This window comes from Lithobates pipiens, unplaced genomic scaffold, assembly GCF_037356315.1.
Source record: "Lithobates pipiens isolate NorthernLeopardFrog02 unplaced genomic scaffold, aLitPip1_a1.2 Scaffold_16, whole genome shotgun sequence".
Lineage (NCBI taxonomy): Eukaryota > Metazoa > Chordata > Amphibia > Anura > Ranidae > Lithobates > Lithobates pipiens.
In genome coordinates this window covers 12,163,689-12,186,922 of record NW_027507748.1, presented here as the reverse complement: position 1 = coordinate 12,186,922, position 23,234 = coordinate 12,163,689, and the positions used below count along the sequence as shown (strand labels likewise).

Below are 23,234 nucleotides of genomic sequence, written 5' to 3'. Positions count from 1 at the left end.
CGATTTCCGGCATAGCCTCAGATCCACCATGTCCTTCTGGTCTCCATAAAAACTCCCTGATTTCTGGCATAGCCTCAGATCCACCATTTCCTTCTGGTCTCCATAAAAACGCTGCGATTTCCGGCATAGCCTCAGATCCACCATGTCCTTCTGGTCTCCATAAAAACTCCCTGATTTCTGGCATAGCCGCAGATCCACCATTTCCTTCTGGTCTCCATAACTCCCCGATTTCCGGCATAGCCGCAGATCCACCATGTTCTTCTGGTCTCCATAACTCCCCGATTTCCGGCATAGCCGCAGATCCACCATGTTCTTCTGGTCTCCATAACTCCCCGATTTCCGGCATAGCTGCAGATCCACCATGTTCTTCTGTTCTCCATAAAAACTCCCTGATTTCCGGCATAGCCTCAGATCCACCATTTCCTTCTGGTCTCCATAAAAACTCCCTGATTTCCAGCATAGCCTCAGATCCACCATGTCCTTCTGTTCTCCATAAAAACTCCCTGATTTCCGGCATAGCCTCAGATCCGCCATGTCCTTCTGGTCTCCATAAAAACACTGCGATTTCCGGCATAGCCTCAGATCCACCATGTCCTTCTGGTCTCCATAAAAACTCCCTGATTTCCGGCATACCCGCAGATCCACCATGTTCTTCTGGTCTCCATAGCTCCCCGATTTTCGGCATAGCTGCAGATCCACCATGTCCTTCTGGTCTCCATAAAAACTCCCTGATTTCCGGCATAGCCGCAGATCCACCATGTTCTTCTGGTCTCCAAAAAAACGCCCTGATTTCCGGCATAGCCTCAGATCCACCATGTCCTTCTGGTCTCCATAAAAACTCCCTGATTTCCGGCATAGCCGCAGATCCACCATTTCCTTCTGGTCTCCATAAAAACGCCCTGTTTTCCGGCATAGCCTCAGATCCACCATTTCCTTCTGGTCTCCAAAAAAACGCTGCGATTTCCGGCATAGCCGCAGATCCACCATTTCCTTCTGGTCTCCATAAAAACGCTGCGATTTCCAGCATAGCCACAGATCCACCATGTCCTTCTGGTCTCCATAAAAACTCCCTGTTTTCCGGCATAGCCTCAGATCCACCATTTCCTTCTGGTCTCCATAAAAACTCCCTGATTTCCGGCATAGCCTCAGATCCGCCATGTCCTTCTGGTCTCCATAAAAACTCCCTGTTTTCCGGCATAGCCGCAGATCCACCATTTCCTTCTGGTCTCCAAAAAAACGCTGCGATTTCCGGCATAGCCTCAGATCCACCATTTCCTTCTGGTCTCCATAAAAACGCTGCGATTTCCAGCATAGCCACAGATCCACCATGTTCTTCTGGTCTCCATAAAAACTCCCTGTTTTCCGGCATAGCCTCAGATCCACCATTTCCTTCTGGTCTCCATAAAAACGCCCTGATTTCCGGCATAGCCGCAGATCCACCATTTCCTTCTGGTCTCCATAAAAACTCCCTGATTTCCGGCATAGCCTCAGATCCGCCATGTCCTTCTGGTCTCCATAAAAACTCCCTGTTTTCCGGCATAGCCACAGATCCACCATGTCCTTCTGGTCTCCATAAAAACTCCGTTTTCCGGCATAGCCTCAGATCCACCATTTCCTTCTGGTCTCCATAAAAACTCCGTTTTCTGGCATAGCCTCAGATCCGCCATGTCCTTCTGGTCTCCCTGCAGTTTCTCACTCTGATTAGATGTCGCATAACAATTTTCTTGTCCGCCTTCTCTCAGAGAAATGTTGCGGGAGACTGTATGGCATGGATGTAGGCCGTGTCCTGGTTCTTGTGATGTCCTTGTTTCCAGATTTTTAATGAAAACCTCCACTGACCCCCATGATGTGATTCCAGCAATGAGAAGTTAAAGCCTTTGCTGGCCAAGAAACATAAAAAAAAAAAAGAAAAAGGAACGTTTTCCATATCTGGCAGCTCTCCGCCTCTGAATAAATAGATAAATCTGACGTAGCGGCACTCTTCCCAAACCGCGACTTATCCAACCCACGACTCTTCTGGCAGCTCCCGGCCTCGGGAAATGTGGCGTTAAAGTAAAAACAGCTGTGATCGCTGGATCGCCGAGCCGTAGAGCACAACAAGACGCAATGTTGGCTCCTGGATTGGTGCCGTAAGCCGGGGCGCTTGGGTCTCTATCGACTGTGGGATGTAAGAGTTCACACTGCTGTACGTTAAAGGACCATGCCACCCACAACTGTTTTTCGGTTCCTGGAAGCTGGGGAGTTAAATCACCAAAATCAATTCTTTGGGGCTTCGGATGCTAAGATCTCTCTACCAGAGTTCCCATCTAAGAGGGGGGGTCCCGCTCTACCTGTTGGGTCGTCAATGCCTTTCATGTACGTTGGTAGACGAAGGATTAGAGAGACTCCATTGCTATTACCGACCACAATCTTTCCAGAAGACTAGATGTCCCTTGACTGCATTCTATGGATGTTCTTTATCTGTCAAATCCCCCCCCCCCCCTTGTGTAGACATCCAAAAGCTCTGAGACTGCTGCCGGCTGACACCATCTTGGATGAGATTTCAGCAGCCCCAGCAGACTGAGCTGTCTCTCAAGTGACACTCCATACCAGGGGTTTCTCAACCAGGGTTCCATGAAACACTAGGGTTCCTCCAGAGGTTTCTATGGGTTTCCTCTCAGATAAGTTCCTATTGATGCCATTAGCCTTTCTATCTGTAAGGAGGTAATTCTTCCCACTGGCCACAAGTGTGAGGGGCGTTCTTCCCACTGGCCACAAGTGTGAGGGGCGTTCTTCCCACTGGCCACAAGTGTGAGGAGCGTTCTTCCCACTGGCCACAAGTGTGAGGAGCCTTCTTCCCACTGGCCACAAGTGTGAGGAGCCTTCTTCCCACTGGCCACAAGTGTGAGGAGCCTTCTTCCCACTGGCCACAAGTGTGAGGAGCCTTCTTCCCACTGGCCACAAGTGTGAGGAGCGTTCTTCCCACTGGCCACAAGTGTGAGGAGCGTTCTTCCCACTGGCCACAAGTGTGAGGAGCGTTCTTCCCACTGGCCACAAGTGTGAGGAGCCTTCTTCCCACTGGCCACAAGTGTGAGGAGCGTTCTTCCCACTGGCCACAAGTGTGAGGAGCGTTCTTCCCACTGGCCACAAGTGTGAGGAGCGTTCTTCCCACTGGCCACAAGTGTGAGGAGCCTTCTTCCCACTGGCCACAAGTGTGAGGAGCCTTCTTCCCACTGGCCACAAGTGTGAGGAGCGTTCTTCCCACTGGCCACAAGTGTGAGGAGCGTTCTTCCCACTGGCCACAAGTGTGAGGGGCCTTCTTCCCACTGGCCACAAGGGTGAGGGGCGTTCTTCCCACTGGCCACAAGTGTGAGGGGCCTTCTTCCCACTGGCCACAAGTGTGAGGGGCCTTCTTCCCACTGGCCACAAGTGTGAGGAGCGTTCTTCCCACTGGCCACAAGTGTGAGGAGCGTTCTTCCCACTGGCCACAAGGGTGAGGGGCGTTCTTCCCACTGGCCACAAGTGTGAGGGGCCTTCTTCCCACTGGCCACAAGTGTGAGGGGCCTTCTTCCCACTGGCCACAAGTGTGAGGGGCCTTCTTCCCACTGGCCACAAGTGTGAGGGGCCTTCTTCCCACTGGCCACAAGTGTGAGGGGCCTTCTTCCCACTGGCCATCACACTAATGTATCGTGAGTTGTAGATCCAGATATTTTTTTAGCAGGGGTTTCCTGAGACGCAATTATTTTAAGGGTTCCTACTGTGTTAAAAAAGGTTGAGAGAGGCTGATCTATAGTATTCCCCTTCACTCCTCCCTGGGCAGCTGCTTGAAAGGTTGTGTACAGAAGAGAGGAGCTGGGCCAGCACAGAGAGTAGCTAGACACACTCTGAAGGGGGGGGGGGGGGTGGTGGAGCTGGTCCATCGGACAATGGCTAGACACACTCAGAAAGGGGCACGTGGAGAGGAGCTGGGCCAGCACAGACAGTAGTTCGGCACAGAAGAGGAGAGGATTGTGCTGAGCAAGGAAAGAGAAGGCTGGATGCTCTTACAAGGGAGAAGTGTTTGAGGAGCTGGGCCAGCACAGACAGCAGCTAGACAGTCTCAGAAGGGGGGGGAGGAGCTGAGCCTGCAGAGACAGCAATTAGCCCTCTCCTCTTCTGTGTCTAATCGCTGTCTCTGCAGGCTCAGCTCCTCCACCTCCTTCTGAGATTGCCTAGCTACTGTCTGTGCTGGCCCAGCTCCTCCAACACTCCTTCCTTTCTGAGCGTGTCTAGCCTTCTCTCTTCTTGCTTGGCATAGCCCTCTCCTCTTCTGTGTCTATGCTGAGCAAGAAGAGAGAAGGCTAGACACGCTCAGAAAGGAAGGAGTGTTGGAGGAGCTGGGCCAGCACAGACAGTAGCTAGGCGATCTCAGAAGGGGCAAGGGGAGAGGAGGTGGACCAGCACAGACAGTAGCTAGGCGATCTCAGAAGGGGCAAGGGGAGAGGAGGTGGGCCAGCACAGACAGTAGCTAGGCGATCTCAGAAGGGGCAAGGGGAGAGGAGGTGGGCCAGCACAGACAGTAATTCAACACAGAAGGCTAGGCTGGGCACAAGCAGTAGCTAGACACACTCAGAGGGGGTTGGAGGAGCTGGGCCTGCACAGACAATAATTAGACACAGAAGAGAAGTCTGTGCTGAGTTCAGGGGGCATTGCAAGTGAATAAAATGTATTTATGGAAAGGGAATGCACCTCCATGAATCATATAAAATACTCCACCTTCTGTCTGCTGAGTTTGGTGCCGGGGTCTCTCTTTAAGAGGTTAGCGGTATGTTGAAATGTCATCACTTGAGCTGTGGACCGACATCTTGATGGCAGCTGTGTGCCGCTGGAGAGAGGAGCCCCGCCCCTCATAGCCCGACCAATTCCTGCACCAGTAGGATGATGACTGGGCCTGGGTGGGGTATTCCACCAGTAACTGAAAGCCTCATCTAGGCACCCCCTACCCCCGGCCCATTCCCTACCCCCGGCCCATTCCCTACCCCCGGCCACCTACCTCTTTCTGCAAGATATACAAGAGCAGAGCCAGCAGAGGGATCCGAGAGAGGCCAAGGAGGAGCTTCCTGTCTGCCCAGCTTCCGGCATGAAGATTGGGACTGGAACATCTGCTGGTTACACTGGTCTGGGGACCTCCTCCTGAAGATGTCCAACCGTCGGCTTGTTAGTCCTCTTACTGCAGTACCTTCAGTCCGCGATGCAGAAAAAAGCATGCAGCAAGATCTAGCAGGGATGGTGGGAACTCCTCATAATGGGCACAGCGGGTGTACAGACCCGGGAACTCAGCACAGTGATGGTGGGAACCCCTCATAGTGGGCACATTGGGTGTACAGACCCAATAACTCAGCACAGGGATGGTGGGAACCCCTCATAGTGGGCACAGTGGGTGTACAGACCTGGGAACTCAGCACAGGGATGGTGGGAACCCCTCATAATGGGCACAGCGGGTGTACAGACCTGGGAACTCAGCACAGGGATGGTGGGAACCCCTCATAAGGGGTACAGCGGGTGTACCAGCCTGGGAACTCGGCACAGGGATGGTGGGAACCCCCATTATAATGGGCACAGCGGGTGTACAGACCCAGGAACTCAGCACAGGGATGGTGAGAACCCCTCATAATGGGCACAGCGGGTGCACAGACCCGGGAACTCAGCACAGGGATGGTGGGAACCCCTCATAACGGGCACAGCGGGTGTACAGACCCGGGAACTCAGCACAGGGATGGTGAGAACCCCTCATAATGAGCACAGCAGGTGTACAGACCTGGGAACTAAGCACAGGGATGGTGAGAACCCCTCATAATGGGCACAGCAGGTGTACAGACCTGGGAACTCAGCACAGGGATGGTGGGAACCCCTCATAATGGGCACAGCAGGTGTACAGACCTGGGAACTAAGCACAGGGATGGTGAGAACCCCTCATAATGGGCACAGCAGGTGTACAGACCTGGGAACTAAGCACAGGGATGGTAAGAACCCCTCATAATGGGCACAGCAGGTGTACAGACCTGGGAACTAAGCACAGGGATGGTGAGAACCCCTCATAATGGGCACAACAGGTGTACAGACCTGGGAACTCAGCACAGGGATGGTGGGAACTCCTCATAATGGGCACAGCGGGTGTACAGACCCGGGAACTCAGTACAGGGATGGAGGGAACCCCTCATAATGGGCACAGCGGGTGTACAGATCCGGGAACTCAGCACAGGGATGGTGGGAACCCCTCATAATGGGCACAGCGGATGTATAGACCTGAGAACTTGGCACAGAGATGGTGGGAACCCCTCATAATGGGCACAGCGGGTGTACAGATCCGGGAACTATGCACAGAGATGGTGGGAACCCCTCATAATGGGCACTGCGGGTGTATAGACCTGAGAACTTGGCACAGGGATGGAGGGAACCCCTCATAATGGGCACAGCGGGTGTACAGACCCGGGAACTCAGCACAGGGATGGAGGGAACCCCTCATAATGGGCACTGCGGGTGTACAGACCTGGGAACTCAGCACAGGGATGGAGGGAACCCCTCATAATGGGCACTGCGGGTGTACAGACCTGGGAACTCAGCACAGGGATGGAGGGAACCCCTCATAATGGGCACAGCGGGTGTACAGACCCGGGAACTTGGCACAGGGATGGTGGGAACCCCTCATAATGGGCACAGCAGGTGTACAGACCCAGGAACTCAGCACAGAGATGGTGGGAACCCCTCATAATGGGCACAGCAGGTGTACAGACCTGGGAACTCAGCACAGGGATGGTGGGAACCCCTCATAATGGGCACAGCGGGTGTACAGACCTGGGAAATCAGCACAGGGATGGTGGGAACCCCTCATAATGGGCACAGCAGGTGTACAGACCTGGGAACTCAGCACAGGGATGGTGGGAACCCCTCATAATGGGCACAGCAGGTGTACAGACCTGGGAACTCAGCACAGGGATGGTGGGAACCCCTCATAATGGGCACAGCGGGTGTACAGACCTGGGAAATCAGCACAGGGATGGTGGGAACCCTTCATAATGGGCACAGCAGGTGTACAGACCCGGGAACTCAGCACAGGGATGGTGGGAACCCTTCATAATGGGCACAGCATGTGTACAGACCCGGGAACTCAGCACAGCGATGGTGGGAACTCCTCATAATGGGCACAGCAGGTGTACAGACCCGGGAACTCAGCACAGCGATGGTGGGAACTCCTCATAATGGGCACAGCAGGTGTACAGACCTGGGAACTCAGCACAGCGATGGTGGGAACTCCTCATAATGGGCACAGCAGGTGTACAGACCTGGGAACTCAGCACAGCGATGGTGGGAACTCCTCATAATGGGCACAGCAGGTGTACAGACCCGGGAACTCAGCACAGGTATTTCCCCAAAATGTATAAGAATCTGTTGGAGCCTTTGTGTATCATGTTCCCTAAGATCTTGAGCGGTTTCCCCTCTTCTACCAATCATCCTCAGATCTGCCCTGTAATCTGAATGTGATTTGGTGGTTGAGTAGGTCCCGGTCATAGAACGCCTTCATACATGAGACCTCAGGTACCTGACTACCAGTGTCGCCCCCTGCTGTCCTCGCGCTCCATCAGTGACCTGACTCTGATTTATTTGATTTTTTTTTATTCCCCCCTTCAGGTCTCCACCTGGTTCTTCACCACTTTCACGGTTTCCGGACTGAAGGACCGAGTCCACCAAGTGGAAAGCCTACACCAGCTCTTCACCGCCATAGCGCCTGACCAGATCGAGATACCGCCATTCGTCCTGAGTTACGACGCTCGGGTAAGAGGCCCGGTGGGGGGGAGGGGAGAAATATGCCACCGGGTGTTGTCATGTAACCATTGTAGAGCCATGTCTTCATTTCACTTGGCACCACCACCTCTCTACCACAGCTTTTGGATCTTGAAGGGGGTCCTGATTTGTGACATCCAGCAATCGCTTAGTAGGAACTTCTGGCTGCACAACACTGAGCCTTAGCAACCGATTTCTAGAGATTGAAGGCCTTTCCTGTAGTTCTCAGTACTGCATGGGGGATGTGATCTTTACTATTAAACCAAACCACACGACTGTCCCATCATTGGTGTCAGTGGGAGGAATAGTGCCCCATCATTGGTGTCAGTGGGAGGAATAGTGCCCCATCATTGGTGTCAGTGGGAGGAATAGTGCCCCATCATTGGTGTCAGTGGAAGGAATAGTGCCCCGTCATTGGTGTCAGTGGGGGGAATAGTGCCCCATCATTGGTATTAGTGGGAGGAATAGTGCCCCATCATTGGTGTCAGTGGGAGGAATAGTGTCCCGTCATTGGTGTCAGTGGGAGGAATAGTGTCCCGTCATTGGTGTCAGTGGGAGGAATAGTGTCCCGTCATTTGTGTCAGTGGGAGGAATAGTGCCCCATCATTGGTGTCAGTGGGAGGAATAGTTCCCCTCATCATTGGTGTCAGTGGAAGGAATAGTGCCCCATCATTGGTATTAGTGGGAGGAATAGTGCCCCATCATTGGTATTAGTGGGAGGAATAGTGCCCCATCATTGGTGTCAGTGGGAGGAATAGTGCCCCATCATTGGTATTAGTGGGAGGAATAGTGCCCCATCATTGGTATTAGTGGGAGGAATAGTGCCCCATCATTGGTATTAGTGGGAGGAATAGTGTCCCGTCATTGGTGTCAGTGGGAGGAATAGTGCCCCATCATTGGTGTCAGTGGGAGGAATAGTGCCCCATCATTGGTGTCAGTGGGAGGAATAGTGCCCCATCATTGGTGTCAGTGGAAGGTATAGTGCCCCGTCATTGGTGTCAGTGGGAGGAATAGTGCCCCATCATTGGTGTCAGTGGGAGGAATAGTACCCCATCATTGGTGTCAGTGGGAGGAATAGTGCCCCATCATTGGTGTCAGTGGGAGGAATAGTTCCCCTCATCATTGGTGTCAGTGGAAGGAATAGTGCCCCGTCATTGGTGTCAGTGGGGGGAATAGTTCCCCTCATCATTGGTATCAGTGGGAGGAATAGTGCCCCATCATTGGTGTCAGTGGGAGGAATAGTGTCCCATCATTGGTATTAGTGGGAGGAATAGTGCCCCATCATTGGTATCAGTGGGAGGAATAATGTCCCATCATTGGTGTCAGTGGGAGGAGTAGTGCCCCGTCATTGGTGTCAGTGGGAGGAATAGTGCCCCGTCATTGGTGTCAGTGGGAGGAATAGTGCCCCATCATTGGTGTCAGTGGGAGGAATAGTGCCCCATCATTGGTATCAGTGGGAGGAATAGTGCCCCATCATTGGTATCAGTGGGAGGAATAGTGCCCCATCATTGGTGTCAGTGGGAGGAATAGTGCCCCATCATGGGTGTCAGTGGGAGGAATAGTGCCCCATCGTTGGTGCCAGTGGGAGGAATAGTGCCCCATCGTTGGTGCCAGTGGGAGGAATTGTGTCCCATCATTGGTGTCAGTGGGGGGAAATGGTAACCATAGAGATTTCCGGTGGACCAGACGGTCGCCGGACTCTCTACGATCATTTGGAGGTCAGGCGCAATGTTATGACGTCACGCCCGGCCTCTGCATTCAAACGAATAGTGCCGCCTTGGCTGGGAAGCCGAGATCTTAATTTTTTTTTTTTTTTTGATATCAGGCTTCCCAGCCTAGAGGTGATATGTGGGGTCTTATTGCCCTCCCCATATCTCACTGTAAAGAGGACCTGTCATGCCATATTCCTATTACAAGGGATGTTTACATTTCTTGTAATAGGAATAAGTGTGATTAAAAAAAAAAAAAAAATTTTTTTTGAAGTGTCAATCCAAAAAAAAAAAAATTAATAACATTTTTAAAGCGCCCCTGTCCCCGTGTGCTCGCACACAGAAGGCAAAGGCATACGTACGTCCACTTTAACCACTTCCCGGCCCGCCCCATTGACTTCCGCAGTGTGGCTCTGTTATCCTAACTGGGCGTCGTATAACGTCCAGCAGGCTAAACTGCTCATGCGCGCCCCCCGGTGGTGTGGTGTGTCACTCTGGCACACCGCATCTCCAGTCATGGTAAAGAGCCTATGACAGTGACGGTGAACCTTGGCACCCCAGATGGTTTAGAACTACATTTCCCATGATGCTCTGGCACTCTACAGAGTACTGGAGCATCATGGGAAATGTAGTTCCAAAACATCTGGGGTGCCAAGGTTCGCCATCACTGGCCTATGACATAGGCTCTTTACCACGTGATCAGCTGTGACCAATCGCAGCAGTGACCAGGAAGTGCCTGTAAAAGCTCCTCGGTTCACGCTGACAGGGAGAGCCGATCGCCGGCTGTCCTGTCGGGGGGGGGGGGGGCGGGGGGGCGTGTGCTCTGATAATCGGATGAGCCCCCATCGGAGGTGTACACCACAATGCCAATCAGTGCCCATCAGTAATGTGTGTCGGTACCTCCTCATCAGTGCTGCCTATCAGTGCTGCATATTAGTGCACCTCCTTATTGGTGCAGCCTCATCAGTGAAGGAGAAAACAAAATTTTATAACAAGTGATGGAAAACTTTTTTTTTTTTTGTTTAGCAAAAATTAAAAATACTAGTATCAATATAGGAAAAGTGCATTTTGGGACTTTAAATGACGCCAGCCTCCATCCCTGTCAGTAGTTTATAAGGAGAGGAGAGAGATGGGACTTTGAGTGAAGCACACAGCAGTAAATGGATTGGTCAAGTGACTGAAAAAATGTAATTTATTTATATTTCACAAACCATACATTGTTTGCAAGTATTTTGGGCAACGGGCCTCTAAAAAAAAAAATACTTGGGGCAACATGCCTCGTACAATATAAATCACAGTTCAATAAATAAACATATATTGAGTAGTTTTGAGACCTTAGTAAGTAAATTAAGCAAACGACCAAAATAAAAATTTCTAAATATGAATAAAAATTCAGATGATGTAAAAACTTGATATTCCATGATTACAATAAAAAGAAGGTAATAATTCAAGGCTCTCTACGCGTTTCACGGCGCTGTAGCCGCTCATCAGGAGCAAGTACCATGGAATAGATCTAAAAAAGAAAACTAGCAAAAAATAATAAAAGGAAAAATAATGAAAGAAAAATGAGCTAAAAATGGGTGTTAGCCCATATTGAAAGAGAAACTGTGCATCCAACTTACATTTGCATCCGCACACCATCTGGGTGGCATCGAGGATCGCCAAAAAAGTCCCATCACCCTCCTCTCCTTATAAAAAATACTAGTGGTGTTCAAATACCATCAAAAGACAAAAGAAAGCTCTATTTGTGGGCAGAAAATGATAAAAAATGTAGTTTGGGTGCAGTGTTGTATGAACGCGCAGTTGTCTTTCAAATTGTCTTGGGCAGGAAGGGGGCAAAGTGCCCGGTATTGAAGTGGGTTAAGCTCATCTTAGGGTGTTAACTGAGGAGAAGAAGAACCTGAGAAGAAGGCTTACGTAACTTTGAACACCTCATGGGCAACCGAACCATGACTGTAACACATCGTGAGGTGGTGGTGGAAGGATCTGCCAACCACTTGGACCACACACACCTTGTTGGGCAGCCACGATTAGTATAAGTGTCTTTGTAAAGTGGAAGATTTATTATTGGTTGCTTCCAAAAGGAAGTGGAAGGATGGAGGGCTCCTCTTCCAGTGCAGGGCAATGTTCTTCCTGGCATAGAAAAGAAGTAGGCTAATCATAGTCTTTTCCGCCCTGACAGAGATTAGATTATCAACTACTGTAAGCCCAATATGCAGACTTCCATTGCTAATGGAACCGGGGTCATGACAAATGTATTTGTGATGGATAATACATCCTTCCAGAATTCAACGATGTGGGGACGGGCCCAAGACGTATGGGTGAAATCACCCGGAGTTTGGCCATGTCTCCAGCACTCTGGGGAATGAGAGGCATTCATCTTGTGCGGTCTGAAGGGAGTATAGAAGGCTCTGTGCACAATTTGCGATCGTTCCATCACACAGGGAAACCAATGTCTGGAATGGGAGGTCTCGGATGTCATCCCAATCATCATTGTCCAATTGTTGGACATCCCCTTGCCACCGATCCCTTGGGAAATCTAGAGGGGGTAGGGAAGTAAGTCGGGGACAAGTGGGCATAAATATGTGAAGTGGGTTTTTACGTCAGTCTGACCTAAGCACTGTCTGGAGGGAGCTATAAATAACAAAAATTATAGGGGAGGGGGATGTTGAAGTTGGTGCATAATTGGGTCAGAGGTCGTAACACCCCCTGCCGTACAACTTGGGGGATAGGTTTAATTTTGTATTTAGTACACTTGACTAGGCCATGCTATATATATATATATATATATATATATATATATATATATATATATATATATATATATATATATATATATATATATATATATATATATATATATATATATATATATATATATATATATAGCAAAGAGGTGTGTTCGATGACACGGTCATGTCAGGGTGTTGTTCACACGAGAAGCCAGACCTCCAGGCTCTTATAGTTGTACACGTGGGTGGCATTAGAGGATGAGGGGCTTTTAGACCTCTAAATGTATAGGAGTTCATCTTGATGTCGTCGTCGTCTTCCTCTTTGTCTTCCTCTTTGTCTTCCTCTTTGTCTTCCTCTTTGTCTTCCTCTTTGTCTTCCTCTTCGTCCTGATGTCATCTTCCTCTTCGTCCTGATGTCATCTTCCTCTTCGTCCTGATGTCATCTTCCTCTTCGTCCTGATGTCATCTTCCTCTTCGTCCTGATGTCATCTTCCTCTTCGTCCTGATGTCATCTTCCTCTTCGTCCTGATGTCATCTTCCTCTTCGTCCTGATGTCCTCTTCTCGTCCTCTTCTCGTCCTCTTCTCTTCCACTTCGTCCTGATGTCATCTTCCTCTTCGTCTTCCTCTTCGTCTTCCTCTTCGTCTTCCTCTTCGTCTTCCTCTTCGTCTTCCTCTTCGTCTTCCTCTTCGTCTTCCTCTTCGTCTTCCTCTTCGTCTTCCTCTTCGTCTTCCTCTTCGTCTTCCTCTTCGTCTTCCTCTTCGTCTTCCTCTTCGTCTTCCTCTTCGTCCTGATGTTCTCTTCCTCTTCGTCTTCCTCTTCGTCTTCCTCTTCGTCTTCCTCTTCGTCTTCCTCTTCGTCTTCCTCTTCGTCTTCCTCTTCGTCCTGATGTCATCTTCCTCTTCTATTCCTCTTCTCTTCCTCTTCTCTTCCTCTTCTCCTTCCTCTTCGTCTTCTCTTCCTCTTCTCTTCCTCTTCTCCTTCCTCTTCGTCTTCCTCTTCGTCTTCCTCTTCTCCTTCCTCTTCTCCTTCCTCTTCTCCTTCCTCTTCTCCTTCCTCTTCTCCTTCCTCTTCTCCTTCCTCTTCTCCTTCCTCTTCGTCTTCCTCTTCGTCTTCCTCTTCGTCTTCCTCTTCGTCTTCCACTTCTCTTCCTCTTCCCTTCCTCTTCCTCTTCGTCCTGATGTCATCTTCCTCGTCTTCCTCGTCCTGATGTTGGCACCTTAAATGTCCGTTCTTGAAATACTTTTGGGTTTGGCATATTTATTGGGCTGTTGCTGCCTTTTTGGTTTCTCCTCCATTCTTCGTATAGTTTTTAGTAAGGAACAATGACTATTTAACTGGCGTTAAACCCTTGGTAAGTAGTATTTGCCAAGGGTTTAGTTATGCTTTAATGCCATTGTGAGAGCAGATTTTCTACCCCCTGTATATGGTGCATAACCATCAAGTGGGGAATTTTTGTCTCCTTGTATAGTTCAGGGCCTTAAACAGTTTAGGTAAACCCGTAATCCTTCCATAGCAACCTCTACACAAGCCTTTCGCAACCTTAAAATAACGTTTAGGTCTTAGGAAACCCTTGATAATCATTAGGTCTACACCCCACTGGACATTAGTAGTCTGTAGACATAGACATAGTGCAGGGCTCGACAAACCCCGGTCGCCAGGTCGCATTTGCGCCTAGATTTCGTGTCCTGGCGACTGGGGCAACGCTGCTGGGGTATCCTGTCTCCATTTGGACCCCGAACTCCGCCGCGCAATTCCATCGGGCCGCGCCGGCCAGTAATTGAGGCCGCGGCTTTGCGGCCTTCTAAAATCTTTCGGTAGTCTGGCGCCATCTTGTGGTGGATGTAGAAATTACACCCTATTCCAATAATGCTAATTCCTAATGGAGTGAAGCTCCCCTGCCTGTTTTTTGCCCAACGGTGAGTGTGGTGGCTGGTAAATGGCTTCTCATTATATATATATATATATATATATATATATATATATATATATATATATATATATATAATTTTATTAATTTAATTATATATATATATATATATATATATATATATATATATATATATATATATATATATAAACTTTATTTTTTTTTTTTTATTTTTTTTTTTGTAAAAAGTAAAAAAATAAATTATTTTAATTAAGGAAAAAAAAAATATTAATTTGTAATCCTCCCTGCTTGACCCCTTTCACAAGGGCTGTCTGATCAGGTTCACCTGTCAGTTTTTCAGGCGGACCTGATCGAACCCTTAGCAGGGAAATGGCAGTAAATGAGCGGGAATATGTCGGAAATAATAGTCACATTCTTTTGTTAACCACTTCGTGCCCGCGCTATAGACGAAAGATGTCTACAGCGCGGACACCAATTGCCGGGAGGGCGTCCCTAGACATCCTCCTGTTTACTTCCCCTCTGCACGCCGCCATGGGCGAGCATCGGGGAAGTTCTGTGTTGGCCGTGTCCCTTGGATACAGCCAATCACAGATCATGCTAAATGACCAATCACAGCGGCCATTTAGCACTCGAGCAGTGTGTCCAATAAGCGGTGATCTCATACGTGGGGGGCTGGGGGCTATCTTCCCCTCACTCGTCTCCATGTCAGGCCAGGGACAGGTCCAGATCGCCGTCATGGACCTGGCTCCTAACTTTTTTAGCTGGCTCCTAGATTCCAAGCAAATTTGTCAACCCCTGACATAGTGGACTGTAAGTTAAGGTAAAAATAATGGGCAAGAAACGAAATGTAGATTGTAAAAAATTTAAGGTGGATTTTTTTTTATTTTACTATTGGTCATTGGAAATGTGTTCCCTTACCCAACGCTCGGTGAAAAAGAATCAACATTCATTGGTGGTCCAGTGGAAATGTGTCCTGCTACCTTAATGATCAGAGGAAAAGAACCCAAATACATTGGCGGCCAATGGAAATTTGTCCCCTTACCCTAATGGTTAGAGGAAAAAACATTCATACATTGGTGGTCAGATGCAATATGATCCCTTACGCTAATGGTCAGAGGAAAAGGACCCACATACATTGGTCGTCACTGAAAAATTCACCCTCTCCCACCCCCCACTCCTCCTATTGGTCAGTGAAAAGACTCCACATACATTGGTGGCCTGTGGAAATTTGGCCCCTTGCCCTAATGTTCAGAGGAAAGGAATCCACATTGGTGGTCATTGGGATTTTTGATCCCTTACCCCAGTGGTCAGAGGAAAAGAACCCCTATACGTTGGTGGTCAAAGAAAGTCAACTCCCACCCCCTACTCTAATGGTCAGTGGAAAGATCCCACGTACATCGATGGTCAGTGAAAAATTGTTCCCCCTGCCCTTATGGTCAGTGAAAAAGAACCAACATACATTGATGGTCGATGAAAATTCCCCCTACTCTAATGGTCAGTGGAAAGATCCCACATACATTGGTGGCCAGTGGAAATTGCCCCTCTACTATTATGGTGGTATTTTGATGTTCAATGTCTAAATATATCTATCAACCATGATCAGAAGCCCATTCCACCAGCTTCCAGTCACATGATTACTGTTACAGATAGGTGCAAACTTTTAAAGGTCGGTCATCTGGAAAGGGATGGGAATAAATTAGCATGTCTTCATTAATCCTACTATTAGGAAACGCCCTCACCCTTCTTTATTGCCCTTTTGTCAGGGAAAGGTAAACATGATTTACGTATTTCAGTGGTGGAAACAAAAATTCTCCCCTTTTTTGATAACTAATCTCCGTTTTTAATACCTCAACAAAAAATAGTTGTTGAAAAGGACATGTGATGGGAATGAAACGTCATCTGCTGAGAACTTGCTGGAAATCTTTAGCCGTCTGTAGCGAACAATTGGGGGGAAAAAGTTAAGTGTTGACGGTTGCCAGCAAATATTATTTCACTTCTTCTTCTACCTGGTCTATTGCAACATCTATTTTTTGAGGAAGTTTTTGAACGGAGGAGATTAGTTACCAAAGGAGAGCGTGTTTGTTTGGAGGATTCCAACACGGAAGTACTTAAAGCAAGCTTGTTTACCTTTCCATGAGAGAGAGGGCATAGAAAGTGTGAGTGAGTTTCCAATTTGGGGTGGAGGGATGGTGTGAGCATGCAGCAGGGCCGTAAACAATTTTTTTTTATTAATACTGGGAGGGCGCACCCCCAGGGGCCAAGGGTGTGCGACGGGCCGGGAGCAGGGGGCCAAGGGTGTGCGACGGGCCGGGAGCAGGGGGCCAAGGGTGTGCGCCGGGCCCGGGAGCAGGGGGCCAAGGGTGTGCGCCGGGCCCGGGAGCAGGGGGCCAAGGGTGTGCGCCGGGCCCGGGAGCAGGGGGCCAAGGGTGTGCGCCGGGCCCGGGAGCAGGGGGCCAAGGGTGTGCGCCGGGCCCGGGAGCAGGGGGCCAAGGGTGTGCGCCGGGCCCGGGAGCAGGGGGCCAAGGGTGTGCGCCGGGCCCGGGAGCAGGGGGCCAAGGGTGTGCGCCGGGCCCGGGAGCAGGGGCCAAGGGTGTGCGCCGGGCCCGGGAGCAGGGGGCCAAGGGTGTGCGCCGGGCCCGGGAGCAGGGGGCCAAGGGTGTGCGCCGGGCCCGGGAGCAGGGGGCCAAGGGTGTGCGCCGGGCCCGGGAGCAGGGGGCCAAGGGTGTGCGCCGGGCCCGGGAGCAGGGGGCCAAGGGTGTGCGCCGGGCCCGGGAGCAGGGGGCCAAGGGTGTGCGCCGGGCCCGGGAGCAGGGGGCCAAGGGTGTGCGCCGGGCCCGGGAGCAGGGGGCCAAGGGTGTGCGCCGGGCCCGGGAGCAGGGGGCCAAGGGTGTGCGCCGGGCCCGGGAGCAGGGGGCCAAGGGTGTGCGCCGGGCCCGGGAGCAGGGGGCCAAGGGTGTGCGCCGGGCCCGGGAGCAGGGGGCCAAGGGTGTGCGCCGGGCCCGGGAGCAGGGGGCCAAGGGTGTGCGCCGGGCCCGGGAGCAGGGGGCCAAGGGTGTGCGCCGGGCCCGGGAGCAGGGGGCCAAGGGTGTGCGCCGGGCCCGGGAGCAGGGGGCCAAGGGTGTGCGCCGGGCCCGGGAGCAGGGGGCCAAGGGTGTGCGCCGGGCCCGGGAGCAGGGGGCCAAGGGTGTGCGCCGGGCCCGGGAGCAGGGGGCCAAGGGTGTGCGCCGGGCCCGGGGCAGGGGGCCAAGGGTGTGCGCCGGGCCGGGGGCAGGGGGCCAAGGGTGTGCGCCGGGCCGGGGGCAGGGGGCCAAGGGTGTGTGCGCCAGGCCGGGGAACAGTGGACAAGGCTGTGTGACGCGTAGGGGACAAGGGGGTTTGATTCCCACAGGGCAAGGGGACAAGGGGGTGAGACAGCAGGGGTCGTGGGGGACAAGGGGGTGAGACAGCAGGGGTCGTGGGGGGCAAGGGGGTGAGACAGCAGGGGTTGGGTGTGTGGTGCTCAGGGGTCAGGGTTGTGCAATTTCACAGGTCGCAGCAGATGGCGACAAAAAATTATCTGCCCTCCCCCCTCATATAAAGCACACTTGATAGACCAAGGCAGTTCAGAGTAAGGAAAGTTCTCCTTTGGCTGGCTAATGTTACTAGGGCCAGAGTTGAGTGACCTTCCTCGCTGTCAACTGACAGGCAGTCGAACAGTGACTGTAAGCTTTCAGTGACAGCGCAGCACAGTCCCAGCACAGTGTTGCTGAGTCTACAAATGTGGCAGCTCAGTGTGTGTGTATATGTAGGTAGGTGTGCACACGCACACACATATAAATACACATCTCCAGACACAGAAGAGGCTATCTGATAGTTAAACTCTCCAGCATACAGCACAATATTAGCTTTGCATGGACCCGCTCTTGCAAAGTACATTCAGGATTTGTATCCATAATAAAATAATTTGTTTTTAATGGCTGAGAATTCTGTGCTGACTCTGAAGTGGTTAAATGTCACCGTGACATAAGAAACACATGTTCCCCCATCAGAATATATAAATGCAAAGTCATCCAGGCTGAAGGGGGTTACTAGTACTGGGCGCCTCTTCAAATCGATGCTCTTGTGGGAGGGGGGATAGCAGGCGACCACATGGATGGCACCATACACTCGGAGTGGTGTGAAATGTTGAACGTCAGCTATGAGGAGCCTGCAACCCAGATGGGATCTTTCCCTGGCTGTGTATTCTATTCTCAGACACTGCAAACTTGTAGCTTATCAATGTTCCCTACTGCTAATGTCATATGAGCAAATATACCGCTCCGCATATGGTAGTGCGGCTGAACCTGTATAAAATGTTCTAGATAGACAGCAGCCTAAATATAGAGCCATTTATCCAACTGTCCACCCAGAGCCTCCGGTTTATAGACCGGATACATCCTAAATATAGAGCCACTTATCCAACTGTCCATCCAGAGCCTCTGGTTTATAGACCGGCTACATCCTAAATATAGAGCCATTTATCCAACTGTCCACCCAGAGCCTCTGGTATATAGACCGGATACATCCTAAATATAGAGCCATTTATCCAACTGACCATCCAGAACCTCTGGTTTATAGACCGGATACATCCTAAATATAGAGCCATTTATCCAACTGTCCATCCAGAGCCTCTGGTTTATAGACCGGATACATCCTAAATATAGAGCCATTTATCCAACTGTCCATCCAGAGCCTCTGGTTTATAGACCGGATACATCCTAAATATGGAACCATTTATCCAACTGACCATCCAGAGCCTCTGGTTTATAGACCGGATACATCCTAAATATAGAAACATTTATCCAACTGTCCATCCAGAGCCTCTGGTTTATAGAACCATTTATCCAACTGTCCATCCAGAGCCTCTGGTTTATAGACCGAATACATCCTAAATATAGAGCCATTTATCCAACTGTCTATCCAGAGCCTCTGGTTTATAGACCGGATACATCCTAAATATAGAAACATTTATCCAATTGTCCATCCAGAGCCTCTGGTTTATAGTGGTTCTATATTTAGGATGTATCCGGTCTATAAACCAGAGGCTCTGGATGGACAGTTGGATAAATGGTTCTATATTTAGGATGTATCCAGTCTATAAACCAGAGGCTCTGGATGGACAGTTGGATAAATGGTTCTATATTTAGAATGTATCTGGTCTATAAACCAGAGGCTCTGGATGGACAGTTGGATAAATGGTTCTATATTTAGGATGTATTCGGTCTATAAACCAGAGGCTCTGGATGGACAGTTGGATAAATGGCTCTATATTTAGGATGTATCCGGTCTATAAACCAGAGGCTCTGGATGGACAGTTGGATAAATGTTTCTATATTTAGGATGTATCCAGTCTATAAACCAGAGGCTCTGGATGGACAGTTGGATAAAGGGTTCTATATTTAGGATGTATCTAGTCTATAAACCAGAGGCTCTGGGTGGACAGTTGGATAAATGGTTCTATATTTGGGATGTATGCGGTCTATAAACCAGAAGCTCTGGATGGACAGCTGCCTATGACCGGCATGTTGATCCCGGATAGATCTGTTGTATATGTGTCTAGTCATGCTCGGTAGCCAGAATCCTCCATCTCTAATTTAATCGGTTTCTTCTCTCTGCAGGAAAACGGACCTGTCTTCCCATCACACTCCTCCTCCTCAGGCCTATAAGCCCTTTGCCCCCTCTCTCCTCCATCTACCGGCCCCTGTGGACGGCCCTCTTGGGAGAATTCCCTCCCCCCCCCCGCCAACAGATCCGCCGCAGCTGGACAATACGTGTGGGAAGGGAGCCCCACTGACCCGACAATCCCAGAGACCGCTGAGAGGGGGCTGACTGCGTCCTATTTATACTTTTGCTGATGTGTAAATAAATCCGCCCGGCAGAGGCGTCCGGCTATCCCAGCTCCGCTCCGAATGAACCAAGTCCCTTTATAATGTGATTCTGCTGCCCTCTGAGTCTTGTTTTATCGTCTTCGGCACCGACAACAATATTGGACGACCTGATGACAGTACAGCATAGAAAATCATTTCTGCAAGACGTATCAATCAGTCCGTCTCTTCGCTTTGTATTGAAGTCGCCCAATCGGGGTGAAGAAAAAAATACCAGTAACCTGAATATTGGATTTCTCCCCCCCCCCCCCCCCCCCCAATTTCAAACTGCAGAGGTGCATGAAGGATTACAAATCAACTTCCAACTTTATCATTTCATCCAGGACTTTTTTTTATTTTTATTTTTTTAATAGGAATGGTTTAGATTCTGTTTCAGGTTTTGTTGCCCTCCATGTTGGTGGAGCGTTCCCTGACATACTGACCTGGAGCCACGCAGAGCATTACTCAAATGGCATTTCCAGATGCCATTGTTCAGATCCTAGTCCGCGACCACCTGCGCTATCCCACCAGGAACCCATATCTGTACTGGGCCAATCACAACTGGCCGAGGAATTCCCCACGCCGCAGCTATCCTTTATGATTGGCCCAGCAGTGACCACTTTCTGGAATGCGCTCTGTGTATATTTGCTTTGCTTAAAAGAAGAAAAAAAATAAAAACTTGAGGCTACGTGGTTATCCCCGTGTGTCCCCCCCAGAGTCCCCTAGTATCGCATGGGATGTTGAGCAGGGTCTCCCTAGTATCACATAGGGAACTCATAGTATTACCCCCCTAGTGTCAGACAGGAAGGCAGACAGAAAGCTCAGAGCAGTGTCCCCTGGTGTCACATGGGATGCTGAGCAGTGTCCCCCAGGTGTCACATGGGATGCTGAGCCGTGTCACGGGATGCTGTGCGGTGTCCCCTGGTGTCACATGGGAAGCTGAGCGGTGTCCCCTGGTGTCACATGGGATGCTGAGCCGTGTCACATGGGATGCTGAGCCGTGTCACATGGGATGCTGAGCCGTGTCACATGGGATGCTGAGCCGTGTCACATGGGATGCTGAGCCGTGTCACATGGGATGCTGAGCCGTGTCACAGGGGATGCTGAGCCGTGTCCCCTGGTGTCACAGGGGATGCTGAGCCGTGTCCCCTGGTGTCACAGGGGATGCTGAGCCGTGTCCCCTGGTGTCACAGGGGATGCTGAGCCGTGTCCCCTGGTGTCACAGGGGATGCTGAGCCGTGTCCCCTGGTGTCACAGGGGATGCTGAGCCGTGTCCCCTGGTGTCACAGGGGATGCTGAGCCGTGTCCCCTGGTGTCACAGGGGATGCTGAGCCGTGTCCCCTGGTGTCACAGGGGATGCTGAGCCGTGTCCCCTGGTGTCACAGGGGATGCTGAGCCGTGTCCCCTGGTGTCACAGGGGATGCTGAGCCGTGTCCCCTGGTGTCACAGGGGATGCTGAGCCGTGTCCCCTGGTGTCACAGGGGATGCTGAGCCGTGTCCCCTGGTGTCACAGGGGATGCTGAGCCGTGTCCCCTGGTGTCACAGGGGATGCTGAGCCGTGTCCCCTGGTGTCACAGGGGATGCTGAGCCGTGTCCCCTGGTGTCACAGGGGATGCTGAGCCGTGTCCCCTGGTGTCACAGGGGATGCTGAGCCGTGTCCCCTGGTGTCACAGGGGATGCTGAGCCGTGTCCCCTGGTGTCACAGGGGATGCTGAGCCGTGTCCCCTGGTGACACATGGGATGCTGAGCCGTGTCCCCTGGTGACACATGGGATGCTGAACGGTGTCAAATGAGCTGCCTTATTCTGTGCTGTGATCTTTCACCAAACTGTCAACAAATGATAATGGAGAACACAGGAATGGGAGGAGCCGCCTTGTTTTGTGTTGTGATCATTCTCCATCTCTTATGCAAATAAAAGAGCATAATGATTTACTAAGATGGAAATGTGGAAAGTCTGTAAGCTCTGGTCTGTGCAGCCAGCAGGGATGAAGGGAAGAGGTCACTGAGACTTTCGGGTCCTTCACAGATGTGGAGAGGACAGGACTCGGGAGAAGCCACTTTCTGGGCTTGGCTGGTGGCTGCAAATGAGGGGGGGGTGTAAAGCTAATGACCTCTGGGCTGTGCAGCCTGCAGAGATGAATCTAAGAGGTCTAATGCCTCTATACACAAGACCGGACTTTCCGGAAGACTAGGTCTGACGGTCCATTGGCGGAGTTCCGACGGACCTTCCGAAACTAACGGACTTGCCCACACACGAACGGACTAAGTCTGTTAGTTTTGAACTTGATAACGTAAGGCGGGACTAAACAAGGAAGTTCAGGAGCCAATCGCTTCCCTTGCGTCGTATTTGGTCCGTCGGACCAGCATACAGACTAACATTTTTTTCGATGGGAATTGATTCTGTTGGACAGATTTGAAACATTTTCTATTTCTAGGTCCGTCTTCTCTTTTTCATAAAAAAAAAAAAAAAAAAAAAAAAACGATCGGATTAGCCCACACACAATCAGATTGTCTGATGGACTGATTCCAGCCGGAAAGTCCGGTCGTGTGTACGCGGAATTAACGGTTTCCAGGTCCTGCACTCCAGCTGTCAACAAATAAGGAGAGAGAGAAAATACAGGACAGGACTGGGGGGGGGGGGCGCTGCCTCGTTCTGTGCCGTGATGGTCTCCACCTCTTATAGGGGGAAAAAAAAGAGAGAATAATTTATTGGGATGGAGATGTGGAAAGTCTATGAGCTCTGCTCTGTGAAGCCCTCATAGATGCAGCTAAGAGGTCAATGAGAATCTCGCGCCCCTTCGCAGCAACTGTCAAGAAATATGGAAATGGGAGGAGTTTCCTTGTTCTTTGTTGTGATTGTCTCCACCTCTTATGCAAATAAAGGAGAATAATGGTTTATTAGGTTTGAAGATGTGGAAAGTCGGAGTTCTGGTTTGTGCCGCCCGCAGAGCTAAGTGGTCTAAAGCCCCCATACTTGCACTACATGGTTTTGGTAAATCTGAAGTTAAAGGGCCTACCTGATTGCATACAAATTGGAACTCTTAAGGTTTGATCTCGTATTAAATGGTTTTGGTAAATCCGAAGACAAAAATCTGCAGAAAATCGAATAGTGTGTATGGGGTGGGGGTGGGGGGAGGGGGGTTCTTAGAGTTTCCCAGGTCCTTTATTGCAGCTGTCAAGAAAGGAGAAGAGAGAAATCGGGACAGGACTGAGAGGAGACA

At 50.6% G+C, this 23,234-nt stretch overlaps 1 protein-coding gene across 1 annotated transcript in view; it reads left to right on the top strand.

Annotated features, from left to right (window-relative positions):
* Nucleotides 1-22,922, top strand: part of GDAP2 (ganglioside induced differentiation associated protein 2) — a 72,062-nt gene extending 49,140 nt beyond the window's left edge. The window contains 2 exon segments of the mRNA XM_077479576.1: nt 7,648-7,791; nt 19,768-22,922. Coding sequence (XP_077335702.1) covers nt 7,648-7,791; nt 19,768-19,815 — 192 coding nt within the window. The 3' untranslated portion in view covers nt 19,816-22,922.
* The last annotated feature ends 312 nt before the right edge of the window (nt 22,923-23,234 follow it).